The sequence below is a fragment of the Epinephelus lanceolatus genome, chromosome 7 (assembly GCF_041903045.1).
Source record: "Epinephelus lanceolatus isolate andai-2023 chromosome 7, ASM4190304v1, whole genome shotgun sequence".
NCBI lineage: Eukaryota > Metazoa > Chordata > Actinopteri > Perciformes > Serranidae > Epinephelus > Epinephelus lanceolatus.
Window position 1 is genome coordinate 47,084,702 of NC_135740.1, and position 14,976 is coordinate 47,099,677.

The 14,976-nt window shown below is 43.8% G+C and overlaps 2 protein-coding genes across 3 annotated transcripts in view; one reads left to right on the forward strand and one right to left on the reverse strand.

Annotated features, from left to right (window-relative positions):
- Nucleotides 1–6,535, forward strand: part of abca1b (ATP-binding cassette, sub-family A (ABC1), member 1B) — a 43,584-nt gene extending 37,049 nt beyond the window's left edge. For both annotated transcript variants that reach the window (XM_078169594.1, XM_078169595.1), the window contains exons 40-49: nt 22–151; nt 482–608; nt 939–1,001; nt 1,127–1,233; nt 1,998–2,139; nt 2,226–2,360; nt 2,795–2,898; nt 4,189–4,281; nt 5,017–5,260; nt 5,536–6,535. In XM_078169594.1, coding sequence (XP_078025720.1) covers nt 22–151; nt 482–608; nt 939–1,001; nt 1,127–1,233; nt 1,998–2,139; nt 2,226–2,360; nt 2,795–2,898; nt 4,189–4,281; nt 5,017–5,260; nt 5,536–5,688 — 1,298 coding nt within the window. In that variant the 3' untranslated portion in view covers nt 5,689–6,535. The remainder of the gene's footprint in view (nt 1–21; nt 152–481; nt 609–938; nt 1,002–1,126; nt 1,234–1,997; nt 2,140–2,225; nt 2,361–2,794; nt 2,899–4,188; nt 4,282–5,016; nt 5,261–5,535) is intronic.
- A 1,972-nt stretch (nt 6,536–8,507) lies between these two features.
- nipsnap3a (nipsnap homolog 3A (C. elegans)) lies at nt 8,508–14,082 on the reverse strand. Its single transcript, XM_033631815.2, has 6 exons — nt 13,931–14,082; nt 11,527–11,734; nt 11,226–11,387; nt 11,010–11,159; nt 9,624–9,710; nt 8,508–9,490 (listed from the first exon to the last, which is right to left on the reverse strand). The coding sequence occupies exons 1-6, from the start codon at nt 14,012–14,014 to the stop codon at nt 9,414–9,416; spliced, it is 768 nt and encodes a 255-aa protein (XP_033487706.2). The 5' UTR covers nt 14,015–14,082; the 3' UTR covers nt 8,508–9,413.
- Nucleotides 14,083–14,976: the final 894 nt, after the last annotated feature.

Below are 14,976 nucleotides of genomic sequence, written 5' to 3' on the forward strand. Positions count from 1 at the left end.
ATGTGTGGACGTGTGTTTCAGGTGAGAACAGGTTCCGTTCTCCTCTGGAGTGGGACATGGTGGGAAAGAACCTGTTCGCCATGGCTGTGGAGGGAGTGGTGTTCTTCATCATCACCGTCCTCATCCAGTACAGATTCTGCATCAAACCCAGGTACACACACACACACACACACACACACACACACACACACACACACACACACACATAAACACACACACAGAAACTCTTCACCCTCCTGTTAAATCTCACCTGTTGGAGGGTTTAAAGCTGCTGTGATGTGTGTGTGTGTCCACTTGGGGGCAGCAGAGTAAACCGTGATTTCACCCTCTGTTAAAACATAAAATATAATGTAACTTTCAAAATAAAAGCCTCAGTCTGATCCAGCCAGGTTTTAAAGGTGTTTTTCTTATTTTTTCATACACAATACTGCACATACACACTCACGCTACATGAGCTCACTGTGTGTCCGTCTGTCTGCAGGTCAACCAGTGCACTCACCAAACTGGGACCACTGGGAGAGGAGGACGAGGACGTGGCCCGAGAGAGACAGAGGATCGTTCACGGTCTCGGACACGGAGACATCCTGGAGCTGCGACAGCTCACCAAGGTACACACACTGCATACACACTGTACACACACTACATACACACTGTACACACACTACATACACTGGGGATGTCAGTGACGAACGCACTTTGACACGTGGTGATGAAGCTCACTGAGTCACTGGAGCGTCAGACTTAAAGTAAAGGCATCATTTTGTTTTTTCTTAAAACTAATGAACTGGATAGTTTTAACAGTTAACGTGTGTGTGAGGAAATCAAAAGCAGAATGAACAAACACTGACGTCCCTAATAAACACATTTCTACACACACACACACACACACACACACATGATGTGTTGTTTTCACTGACCTGTGTGAATGTGTCCTACAGGTGTTTAAGAGGAAACAGAAACCAGCAGTGGATCGACTGTGTGTCGGGATCCCACCTGGAGAGGTTAGACTCATCACACTCATCACACTCATCACACTCATCACTCATCACACTCATCACACTCACTGGACCTGTCACTAATAAACATTGTATTTGTGTGTGTGTGTGTGTGTGTGTGTGTGTCTCAGTGTTTCGGGCTGCTCGGTGTGAATGGAGCTGGAAAGACGACAACCTTTAAGATGCTGACAGGAGACACGTTGGTGACCAGCGGAGAGGCCTTCCTGGCAGGGAAGAGGTGAGGTCAGAGGTCACAGAGTCTGAGTCAGAGTTCAGGACCTGAATCTGACCTCAGATCTGTTGTTGTTGTTGTTGCTGCAGCTGAAAACAGCAGATTTACTCTGAGGATTAACACACACATTTTATTTCTTATAGAAACTCTTCACCTGTTTTTCTGTGCATGTTTCTAAAGGCAGGACTAATTATTTGCTGCAGAAACACTGAAACCTTCAGTGAATATATTCTAAAATAATCATTTCAGTTTGAGTTGTTTGAGCTGACTTATCAGACTTTATTTAGCTGCACTTCTTTACTTAGTCGAGTGACATGTAGTCTGATACAATAATAATTAGAATATTGATAAAAACAACACATATATTAAATGTTTATTAATGATAAACAGTAAATATGACATTAAATATATGATGATGATAATCAGAGTGCAGTGAGTGTAAACAAACTGACCTGACCTGTAAACTAAAGACTGTGACCTCAGCAGCAGGTTTGTTCCTCGTTAATCTCATTAATTAAAATACAGTGAAGTGTTGCTCCATCTGTAAGCTCATGGTGGTTCTCAACCTGTGGCTCGGGGACCCTGCAGGTCCTGCACACACACAGGAAGGGTCACGTGTTAACATCTGAGGTTTTACATTCACACAGGTCATAATGTTCATGTGCTTCAATGGAATGACCTAACTGGGAGAACTGGGAGCTTCCCACAGTGTTCAGTATTAAAGGCTAATGTGTGTGTGTGTGTGTGTGTGTGTGTGTGTGTGTGAGCAGCATCCTGAGGGAGATCGACGAGGTCCATCAGAACATGGGATACTGTCCTCAGTTTGACTCCATCAACGAGCTGCTGACAGGAAGAGAACACCTGGAGCTGTACGCCGTCCTCAGAGGCGTCCCCGAGAAGGAAGTGTGCGACGTGAGTCTGAGCACACAGTGATGATGATGATGGGCATGATAGTCGTGATGATGATGATGATGATGATGATGATGTGTGACTGACAGGTGGCAGAGTGGGGCATCAGGAAGTTGGGTCTGGTGAAGTACGCTGATAAAGCAGCAGGAAGTTACAGTGGAGGAAACATGAGGAAACTGTCCACAGCCATGGCTCTGATCGGAGCGCCGCCCGTCGTCTTCTTGGTAACACACACACACACACACACACACACACACACACACACACACGTCAGATACTGAAGTTTAAAAAGGCAGAGAGTGCAGAATGAATTCAAGTCAGTGGTGAGCATGAACATCTTCAGGCTGTTTCTAAGATCACGTGATCAATAAAAGCTGATCACATTGATCAGATTTGGTTGTTAGTTTTTTACAGTGCAGCTGAGCAGGATTTAGGGAGGTGGGGGGGGGGTGTAACAGAGGGAGGATTATAAAGGAACAGCAGCTGTTTACTGAGCAGAGAAGAAGAAAGACAGAGCAGGTTAGAACTACAAACAGAGAAGAAGAGGCAGCAGTGATGACCCTCCTCCTCCTCCTCCTCCTCCTCCTCCTCACCTTCACTCTCTGCTTCCTGTTCCACCTGTGGGCCAACCTCAACCTGGCTGTCCTCCTCGTTACAGGACGAGCCCACCACTGGCATGGACCCCAAAGCTCGCCGCGCCCTCTGGAACTGCATCCACAGCGTCATCAAGGAGGGACGCTCCATCGTCCTCACCTCACACAGGTAAGAGACACACACTCTGTCCTCACCTCACACAGGTAAGAGACACACACTCTGTCCTCACCTCACACAGGTAAGAGACACACACTCTGGAAAATAATTCATTGTCTCAAGAAATGATAAAAACACACGTTTGCTAAACACGAATTGGTCTTATTGTCCCTAGTTATTACTTCCTCATGTAGTATGATTTAATGTGGAGGTAGTGAACGTATCAAATAGCTTCAAATAGCTAACATGCTAGTTAGCTAACTCTGTTTATTATGAACTCCTTGATCATATCAGAATATAGAAACTGTCATCACTGATCATTTTGCAAAGGACGCCACAAGAACACATGTTCTTTGTTGAGATATTTGTGTCCAGCTGCCAGCTACTATAGCTAGCATGCTAATGTTAGCAAGCCTTCACTTTCCCTTTGTCCTGTTTCTCAAGCACAACACATTTGTCTTGTTTTCTGTGCTTAACACTTGTGGAGACGTCCCTATAGAATAAAATGTCATTTCATTTAAGGACGCCACAAGACAACCTGTTCCTCCTCCAAATGTAACGTGTGTTCAGACTGGTTCTGTCTGCCAGCAGGCGCCATCCTGGGAAAATGAAGGCTCGCTAACATTAGCACACTAGCTACATTAGCTATTGCTAGAGAGCAGAAACACACACTTATGACCCACTGTCTGATAATCTGAACATGTTTTCTTGTGGCGTCCTCTGTTAAATGATCAGTGGTCAAAGTTTCTATATTCTGTTATGGTGAAGGAGTTAATAAGCAGACAGCATTAGCTAGCTAGCATGCTATCTACACAGTTGTCTATGGAGCGCCCCAGTGATGATGTTTCTCTGTAGAAGTTGGCGTCTCTGTAGTTCTCTACAACTTGTGTTAATCACAAACCTTTTTTCAGACATTTAATCTAAAACCCACCGACTGTGAGACAAGTGAACTGGGAGTGCTAACATGCTAACTGTCAGTGTAACACACACTGGGAGCGTATCTATGTTTCCAGGGTTCTATGTTTCCCGCTCAGCCAAGCGGGAAACATAGAACCCTTTTTGCAGGGTTAAGTGGGGAACATAGAACCCTGGAAACATAGGGATGACCCCCACACACTCCTCTACTGAGTGAGATTAGACACTAAATATTCACATTATAATTAACTGGAGACTAAACTTTATTTTTCTGCTACATGTTGATCATAAACCCATGAATGTAAAAACATGTGTCCCAGTTTTTGTTCCTTCACTTCATGTCTCCTGTGTGTATATTAACTGTATGTGTGTGTGTGTGTGTCTCAGTATGGAGGAGTGTGAGGCTCTGTGTACCAGGATGGCCATCATGGTGAACGGCAGGTTCAGATGTCTGGGCAGCGTCCAACACCTGAAGAACAGGTAACACTGACACACAACAGAGATTTAAAAAATAAAACATCTTTCGTCCTCTGACGGGTGAGTCAGCAGTGGTTTTATTAAATAAAAAACGTACAGATTGAATTTCTGAATTCATTGATCAGTTAAAATACAATTCAATAAATAAGCTTCTCCTTAAAATCAGTGAAGAAATGTGATTGTGTATGTTTCTGCTGCGACCACCAGAGGGCGACAGATATGATCCAGTTCTAAGCAGAGTGACATTAAAGGTTCTGTAAGAGACATTCAGAGGATTCAGCTCTAGCTCTCATGCTAACTCATCACTGCTGCTCTGCTCCGCCCTCACACAGCGGTTAACACTGATATCAGGACGGTGTTGATGCTGCAGTGTAGCTCTCGTCCTCCAGTTCCCCTGGTTAACACCGTTAGCTCTGTCAGCACTGTTATCGTTCTTTAACACTGTTTATGGAGTTAGCATTGTTAGCTGCTAGCTGCAGGCTCAGCCTCCATGTTGAGAACCATATACACACAACTCATAGAGCGCCTGTAAACCATTTAAAGGTACAACTTATTTTTTTCAGGATACAAATTACAACAAAATGTTTATTAATGTGAATTATTTATGTAGATAAGAATAAATCCAAATATTTACTGTTCTGAGACCTGAAACTGAAACATCCTGCAGCTGATCGAGTTTATTGATCAGTTTATTGATCAGTTCTATGTGTGTAATAAACATATGATTCTGTCCGTCAGGTTTGGGGACGGGTACACCATCATCCTGCGGGTGGGCGGTCCTGACGCAGACCTGGTGCCTGTGATGAAGTTCATCGAGAGCGAGCTGAGCGGCAGCACGCTGAAGGAGAAACACCGCAACATGCTGCAGTATCAGCTGCCATCTTCTCTCACCTCACTCACACACATCTTCTCCATCCTGGCCAAAAATAAAGAGACGCTGAGGATCGAGGATTACTCCGTCACTCAGACCACACTGGACCAGGTACGCTGTCTGTTCTCAGCTGTTTGTGTCAGACTCTTATCTGTCAGTGTAAAGAGGAGACAGGAAGCTGACGGGGCTGATGGGAAATGTGGTCTTTTATGATGTTCTTTTGTCCTTCAGCTGCCTCAACGACGAAACTTGAAAATGTTTCTTTATGAACTTTTTTCAGGGTTAAAACTACTTTTCAAACTGTGACTCAGACTCAATTTCGTCTGTCTCCAGTTTTCTCTGATCGTCTTCCTGTTGGTTAAACCTGACGGCGTTTGTTGTTTCAGGTGTTTGTGAACTTTGCGAAGGACCAGAGTGACGACTATCACTCCAAAGACAACTCTGTGAGGCGGAGAGACGTCGCCATCGAGGTTCCCACGCTGAGCTGCAGCCTATCAGCCACTGAGGGCGGGGCCACGCTGGGGGAGAGCGTTTTGTGATCACGGGACCACGTGATCGTGTTTAGGACTTACCTCCACAGCAGAGAGGATGGCCTCTCTTCCTCTCGTGATGTCACACTGGGCGGAGTCTCCTGCCGCCTTATGCCAGTCAATGCAAATGATTTCCTGCGGAGGCGCCGAGCCGCCCGCCGCCAGACTGAGTGTTAAAGAAACTTGAAAAAGTGCCTCCAGACTTCCTGCTGAGAGTCGTCTCCTCCTCCTGTGATTGATCCGGTGCCTCCAGTAAACTCTTCAGGGTCTGTTTGTGTTTCCGAACCAACGATGAAGAATCCAAATCATTTCCAACGGCCGAGGGCTCGACTGCAAAAATCAGATTTATAGAAAACGTTTGATTCCGTTTTTACTGTGTCAGTTTTATTTATATGTGTAGCTGTGACAGAGAGAGTAATCTGTGTCTTATTTTAGCAGTGACATCACTGTTTCCTGTAGTGTGTAACAGCCAATCAAAGTGCTCGATGCAAAGTGATGCACAAAGAAGACAAAGACTGATTTTATAGGTTTTTTAAGAAAAGACGATAAAAAGAGCAGATTTGTTGTGTGTTTGGGTGTGAAGCAGTGAAATACCTCGTCAGCTCCTGACAGCACACTACAGTATTGATCAGCTGATCGATCAGTTATCAGATTTAGAATCTGAGCTGTTGTTGAATCAGACTGAAGGAGCGTCACCTCCTCAGCAGCACTTTACGTGTTCACACCATCAGTTTGTCTTTGCACTGAAACCTGTTTGTCTCTGATCATCATGTTGTTTATTTAATGTGACAGAAAAGGCTGATGGGAAGACGAACTGTTACCGACCCTGAACCACACAATAAATGAAACAAATCCACGTCTCTGCTCTCGTTACTCTTCATCCAAAGGTCTTCATCACCACACTGTCTGATGCAGCGCTACAGTCAGTCAGCTGAGTTGAACTCCAGTCAACTAAATCCTGTCATTTCATCTTATAGTTTGTTCTTTCTGCTGCAGTTTATCAGCTCAGTGTCAAATCAGACTTTTATTGTGAAGGTGGAGATAAAGTCACATGACCAGGGGTCAGACTGACATCACAGCGCTGTCTACAAATGATTTTTATACGCAACAGGAAACAGTTTGAATGCAACAAAATGTAACCTGGACCACGTTTCCCGTGAACATGATGATGAAATGTTGTTAAAGGGGACCTGTTCTGCTTGCCATACTTTTGTCATATATACGTAAATAATTTTAGAGTTTCAGATGTTCATATTTAACGAAGCCAAAGATTCAAATAATGAGCTGAACACATGTAACCATCATCCCTGTGAGTAAAAACCTTCAGACTGCTCTGAAAACTGTTTCCAACGAGACAAGCTGATGTCAGCTGGTGACAGATTTCTTTTTATGGCCATCTGCTCCAGGCAGGCTGCTTTACATACGCTGCTACATGTAGCTACATGCTAACGTCAGGGAAACATGTACTCTTGGGTCCCCTTGTTGTAAATTTCTGCCCAATTTTGGATCATATTCCTGCTGGAACATGTCTTGTGGTGAAGATTTTGGTTTAGAAGTTTTTATTGGTTTTCTCTGTATCAGTCATCCCTTGGCTGCAAGTGCACTGCTACATGTAGCCACATGCTAATGTCAGGTCACATGTCAGTGTCAGTGTTGTTGATTGAACATGTTTGGTTGTGTTTAGAAGATTTTATTGGTGATTTTTCAGAGTTGAAAGTGCCGCTATTCTCTTGTACAGTCATTCCTCGGCTGCAAGTACACTGCTACATGTAGCTACATGCTAACATAAAGAAAACGTATCATGGCTGTCAGTGTTGTTGGATCCTGTTCCTGCTGGAACATGTATGGTGGTTAAGATTTTGGTTTAGAAGCTTTTATTGTTGATTTCTCACATAAGAAAGTGTCTCTTTTTTTTCCACTTGATCCCTGACTGCAGGGGTACTGCTACATCTAGCTACATGCTAACATCAGGGATACGTGTAATCTGGGTCCCCTTTTTGTAAATTTCTCCCAAATTTCAAAACAGATAACTGCTGGAACATGTCTGGTGGTGTTTAAAAGATTTTATTGGTGATTTTTCACAGTAAAATTGCAGTTTTTCTTTGATGCTGTGATTCTCCAGCTGCAAGTGCACTGCTACATGTAGCTGCATGCTAATGTCAAGGTAATATGTAATCTGGGTTGCTGTTCTTAATTTCTCCCTGGTTTCGGATCATCTGGTTTTTGGGAGGGGGTCTTAAAGAGACAGGAACTAGAAGAGGCCAAACAGGAACTGTACTGAGCTTTAAAGCAAATTTTCATAGAGGCCAAACAGCTGTTACTCCGTCACCTGATACCAAAAAGACGTTTTAAGCGTAGCACATAGTGTGCCTTGCACAGATGACCATATAAGGACATCGGAACACTTTGACATCACGTCATAAAGCAGGAGTAGAAAGAAACTGTTGGAAACAGTGTTCAGAACGATCTGACACATTGACCTCTGTATGACCTCTGTATGACCTCTGCGCTCATCTTTACACATTTTAAAATGTTTGGTGTTTCAACTCAGCTCCGAGTCGGACTTCTTATTTTAGCTGCCAGGAAATCAAAACAGAGAGAAAATGATACCCGTCAAACTGTACAAATGTGCAGAGTTAAATATTGTTTTGTTTTTATAACATAAACTGATAAAACAAGAGAAATTTAAACTATAATTGTTTATTAACATGTGAAGTGACTCAAACTGTTTTTCATTCAAAGTCTGTAAATAATTCAAAAACATGATGCAAACATATAAATGATATATTATATAGACATGATTAACAGACAGACAAAGAAGACAAATATTCACATCTCAGTTTATTATTTTTTCATTCATAAGTTCACAGCTCAGATTTAACGTTCTGTCAGTTATGTTTAAATCATCAAGAAGCCCCGCCCACTGACTCACAGGATTGGACGCTGCTGTCACTCACACACACTCGCACTGACTGATGGGTTTGTTAATGACCAAATAAGTACTGAATTATTAATGTTAATTTAATGTTAATTATCGCTGAATGTTTCTTCTGATGTTTAATGTTAATTTATATTTTATTTTTCTTCACTGTGTTTATAACGTTCAGCAGGAAGAGCTCAGGTCAGACGCCATGATGACGTCACTCGGGGAAGTTAAAAAATACTTTTCATTAAAAAACTTTATTAACCATGTGATGGTCTCAGAGGCAAAATAACAGGTGAACTCAGTGGCGTGTTGTCTGTGAGAGACTTCACATGATGATGTCACAGTGATGATAAAGGCACGTTTGATTCTGTGTTGGATGAGAATCTGTAATTTGTTGCGACATGTTGTCGACCTGAGTGACATCATGACCTTCACACTGAGTGACATCATGACCTTCACACTGAGTGACATCATGACCTTCACACTGAGTGTGTTTTTATTCTGAGAGACTCCTTCCTGTCTGCACAATAAGAGGTCGACCTTGTTAATGTACTCAAGTAACAGACACACATACACACACACACACACACGCACACACACGCACACACACACAAACAAACACACACATTTATCTGACTGCTGTGACGATGAGAGGATCTGAAGGACGTGTGACCGACAGTGTTAGTTTGGAGTTTTTAATGTGTCCATGCACCACATGCGCAGTGCTGATGGACTCTCTGGTATCAGAACAGTTGTACAGGAAGTAACAGTGTTTGTCTCTGTTGCCATGGAGACACAGGACAGGAAGTTACTTCATCGGAGAGAAGGAGCAGGGAAACATGAGTTTGTTCTCCTGAGAGTCCAGGTGAGCGACACTGTTTCTGACTGAGAGACAGAGACACACTCCTGTTACTGCAGAGTCGATACTGCGTGAATATATCATATATGTATATATGTACAAGGTCAGATGATGTCATCGTGTGTGGTGTCAGATGATGTATTGTGGGTGGAGTCTCACCTGCAGCGACCACTCTGGCGTCAGTGTGAGCTTTGTGTCGAGCTTCAGCCCGCTGGTCGGCGCTCTTGAACCACCAGAGGACGTGAACTGATGAGACACAACACATGACATCATCAACACACACACACACACACACACGGTCTGTGACATCACAGCAGACAGGTGAGCAGCATGTTTTCGGTCACTTCCTGTTGCCTTGTTTCCACTGCATGGTTCAGCTGGGCGGATCCTCAGCTGATCGTCATAGCAACACCACATGAAACTGCTGTGACATCATCTATGTGACACTTGCTGAATCCTTTCATCAGCAACAGAACAGACAGACGTGTGCGCTCCATCAAACATACACCGCAGTGTTGTTGTGCTGTGTGTAGTGTACACAGTGTGTGTGGGGTAGAGTGTGTAATGTACGGTGTCGCTTTGTGAGCTGCCATTTTATCAAATCTGGGTCCAGCAAATAAAACTAGAATCACCACCCCGTGGTTGTATGACTCCGCCCACCAGTCAAGTTTCTCAGACAGTTTCCATCCATGTCTGTGAAAACACGGACGCTTCACACACGTTTGTGCCAAATTTCAATAAATTCCCTCTGGTCACGGCTATCGTCGGCACGGAGACAAAAAAATTCAGTCAATATTGGAAAATACTCGTTTAGGGAGCGATCACACCGAGATGAAACGCTAGAAATGCGACGCCAGTAAAACCATTGTTTTCGTATGATACGGCGCGTCTGACCAGTGTTCAAGCGTCTTTTTAGACAGGCGTTTGAGACGCATGTAGACGCTGAAAAGTTAAAATATTTTCAACTTTTTGAGGGTCAGACGCCAGTAGCTAGCACGCATTGAATAAGCGCTTTCAGTGTTTCAAGCGTCTTTGAAGCGTCTGCGTCTCTAGCATCTCATTTCTGTGTGATCGCCCCCTTAGCCTCTGGGTTCCATAAATACTTGACGAACAGGAAACAGGTCCCAACGGCAAATGAGGCCAGGTCATTGCTCCTGGTGGTCAATAAAGGGGTTCCACAGGGGTCTGTACTGGGCCCTTTATTATTTACTGTTCACAAGGTGCTTGTGACGAGTCTCTCTGACCAATCAGTGGTCTGCAGTGTTTTAACTCCGCCCTCTGATACCGGCTCAGCGCTTGTAGAACCTCAACCAAGGAAGTACCTAAAAGAGGAACCAGGTATTGTCCAAAACTTCTGACAATGGAAAACTGAAACAGAGCGAGTCGGGTCCAGTGAGCAGTGCGGCACCACGGAGCGGAAACAAGGCATCAGTGTCACCTGTTAAAAACCTGACGGACAGGAAGTCAAAGATCAGACAGCAACTGCTTTAACTCATATATAGTTTTACAGTGTACAGTTTGATCAGTGTATTTTTTAAAGCGTACCTCTGTTCATGCGGCCAAACTCGTTGTGGAACGCTCCCACCAGGTTGCCATACCCCGGTGCATCATGGGCGGTGATGGCAGCCTGGAAGGCATGGCCCCAAACCGCCGGACCTCCGGGACGCATCTGATAGGACACCAGCTCGTACACACCTGAAACACACCTGAGGTCAGTGTTTATTCACACAGCTGTTCTTACTGTGAGGGGGCGGGGCTTACCTCCCTCCTGTGGCGGGCTCTGCAGGCGGCTCCAGGGAACCAGGTACGTGACCTCGTTGTCCTGAGACGTCAACATTGGCATCGCCTTGGAGATGTACTCCGAGATCCAGGAGGGGTCCTGAGCCAGGGCTGCCCGAACACCTGTCCGCTGAGAGTAACTGTCTGAAGAGGAGGAGGAGGAGGAGGAGGAGGAGGAGGAGGAGGAGGAGGAGGAGGGGGGAATAGGGGATTTCAGTTACAGTTTGAAACCTCTCTTTCGAAGAAGAAGAAGGTGTGACCAGATGAAGAAGAATGATCTCACCATATTTCCATATATGGAAGACTTTGTTCAGGCCACCGTACTCGACGCTCCAGTAGCCAATCAGCTCGGAGTGGGCAGTGCGCAGGTGGATCTTCTCAGTGGTCAGTTTGAGGAAGGCGGCGTTCTGGTCAGGACGGATGTTGTAGGTACGGAACTCATAGAAGGTCAGGTGTGCCTGTTGGGGGCCGGTGGCGAGGTGCACACGAGGCTGAGCAGAGGAGGGAGATGTTGAGAACCATGTGCAGACAACTCCTGTGTTCTGAGTATCACACAGAGCCTGTTTAAAGCTGGTGAGGCAGAGATTTGAAAACACACCCTCCACTCCTTTCTCTGTTTATCAGACGCCGCTGTGGACTGTTTCACCAGGAGGAGAGCACGGAGCAGCTCAGACACAGACCTTTAGTTGGTGTCCAGCAGCAGTATCAGGTCTAACCTGTGTAACAGCAGCAACAGAAAGTTTGCTGATCAGGCGGTAAGGTGGGGCAGTCTGGCCCCTGAGCTGGGGTTTGATCTGTCTGGATTCAGGATGCTGCAGTCACTGACTGGAGGTCAGTCTCTGGAGCTGCTGCCTGCTCTCCTCCTGGTGAGGTGGTCTGTGGCGGCGGGGAGTGAGGCGGAGGACACTGTGATTTGAGGCTTTAGCTAACGTTAGCTACATAAAGATGAAGCTGCAGCAGCTGTTACCCCTTAGCTCCTGTTAGCAGAAGGCTAAACTGTTGAAATATTCTCTGTTCGTCTCTGAAACTCTTCACTGATACTGACGTGTTTTATTTAGTTTATAGTCAGACTCTGTTTATTAAGGTCTCGCTCTCACAGAAAGCGTTTAAGAAGCTGGAGGCGCCATTTTTTTTAACTTGTGGCATTCGATTAGAAAAGGCAGTGTGGTGCGCATCGTATTTTGTAACCTGCAAAGCACTTCCTGTGTGACTGGGGCCTCAGTCCGTCTTCCTTTGTTGGGTGTCTTTCAGTGTAGTTGTCAACATTTAAACTTTCCCTGCAGGATTCTCCTCCACTGAATCAGACTGTCACCATCTGAAGGGACGTGCACGCTCATCTGTAGAACAACCAATAGGAACGCCACCTCTCTGAAACGTCCTGTGATTGGACAAAATCTCCTGAAAACCAGGTGAGGTGCAGGAGTCCTGTTCTCTCTGAGGACACCTGAATCCCAGTTTGATCTGTACATGACTTCATCAGGTGAATGAACGTCTGTCAATAAGGTTAAAGTTACTTCCTGTCAGCCTTTACTTTGGTGGCCCCCTTTTCCTTTTGATCCTATAGGGCTTCGGTGACATCAAGCTCTTGAAGAACGGAAACAAGGTATTGCGTCATTTAATGTTTCATGATGTTTGTGTGGTGATGTGTGTTTGAATCGACTTGACAGGAAGCGAGTGTTTAAATTTAAATGTATCGCTGTCACAGCAGTCATCAGTGACATCACAGTGATACTGGCTTTACACGTAAATATACATATATACAGTATATACACACACACACACACACACATATATATGTGTGTGTGTGTGTGTATATCTGATATGTATTTATTTACATTTATGAGCTGATTTAATGCATCAGTGTGCTCTGTAGTTCTGACGGTGTTTCGGAGTGAAAAAGTTAACGATGCTGTTCAAATAATTTGGATGAACACAATTAGACTTAAAAACATCAGAGAGTTTCACCATCGTCTGGCCTGGAGGTCTCTACATGATCAAAGGTTATTATGGGATTTTTACCCAATGACACCAAACTAAAACTGCCTACCCCAGCTTTAAACTGAACCATTATCTCTTCACTGATAAACAGGTTAAAGTCTGCAGAGAATTCTGCTTCATGCTGCCACCTGCTGGTCAAAATACATCACTACAGGTGAGTAACAGGGGAAGACATTTTATTTTACATTTTCTATGGAACTAAACACCTAAATAATACTTTAACACTGATAACATCAGTTCTTCAGTAGAAAAAAACAAAGTAAACTAAACTCTGTGTTTAATGTCAGTAACGTTCAGAGGTCATCAGGTGAACCTGACGTTTGTTTTCTCTGCAGCTGCTGGTTAATTTTGAACTTCAGCTTTTGACCTTTTGTCTGACATCAGATCAGATCAGTCCAAAGATCAACGACAACCAGCAAACTTCACAAAATTCAGCAACTTCAGTAACTTCAGCAACTACAAATCTGTGAAGCACAGATCAGACACACACACACACACACACACACACACACACTCAGCTGACTGATCAGAGATCAGCCTGATTGATCCTGGAGGATCCGTCCTGGTGACTTTCAGGCCTGTCACAGTCTGCAGCTGGACTCAGAGCTCTGGTTACATCCGGTTATTGTCTCAGGCGTAGGTGAGGTGTAGTTTAGGTGTAGTTCAGGTGTAGCTGAGGTTAAACTCACCTGAGCAGCAGCAGCAGCAGCAGCAGCTGCAGGTGAGAGCAGTGCCGCAGCTGATCTCAGAGACAAGCTCCTTAATTTCAACATGGTGAAACTGTAGTGACAGGAAGAGAGAGGTGAGCGTAGAGGAAGTTATCAGACAGACAGAGATCCTCTGTGACAGAGAGGTCTCACTACACACAGGAAAAAAAAAGTCCAGCCCAGAATGTGTACAGTGTTACCATAGCAACTGATGTTAAACAGAACTATAAAATAAATTTCAGTAAATTAATTTCCTGTTTTTACAGTTTCTGGCTGATAAATGATGTAATTTAGGCAATTAATAAAACATGCCTTTTTATTTTATTTTTATTCTTTCTTTTTTACTTACTTTATTTTTCTTTATTTTGGACCGCATGTTTTCTATTTTTCTTTTTTCTGTATTTTTTGTCTTTTTCTTTTTTTTCTTGTTGTTTTTTATTTTCCTTTTATTCCTTTTTTAATTTTTGTATTATTTTTTTCCTTTTTCTCTTATTTTCTTTATTTTGGAAGGTGTGTTTTTGTTGCACGTGATGTGTCAAAAATGGACCGTTGGAAATCAAATGATAATTTTCTGTTCTTAAAGTTTTCTTTACAATTCAGTGGTGAAATAAAAACAAAATCTATAATAACAGTTAAAATGTTGAGCTGAGCCAAATAAAAAACAGAAGTCCCTCCCCAGTGCTTTAAGACATTATCTGACACGCCTCCTCCTCCTCCTCCTCGCTCCCCTGTCAAAGGCCAACACACTCATAAAACATAAAAATACTTTCACATTATAAAAGAACTGTTGGTTTACTGAATACTAAGCATGTGACCTCAGTGATGATGAATGAATGAATGAATGAATGAATGAATGAATGGTGTTGGTGGTGGTGATGGTGTTATGGATGTTGAGTCTCTGCAGGTTGTCTGGTGAGAACAGGACAGATGTTGATGGTGATAAATCCAGTTCACACATTTTGTCTCCTGAATAGTTCTGCTGCAGCCTTTGTTTGATTTTATATAATATTTAATTTTGTTTTATTTGT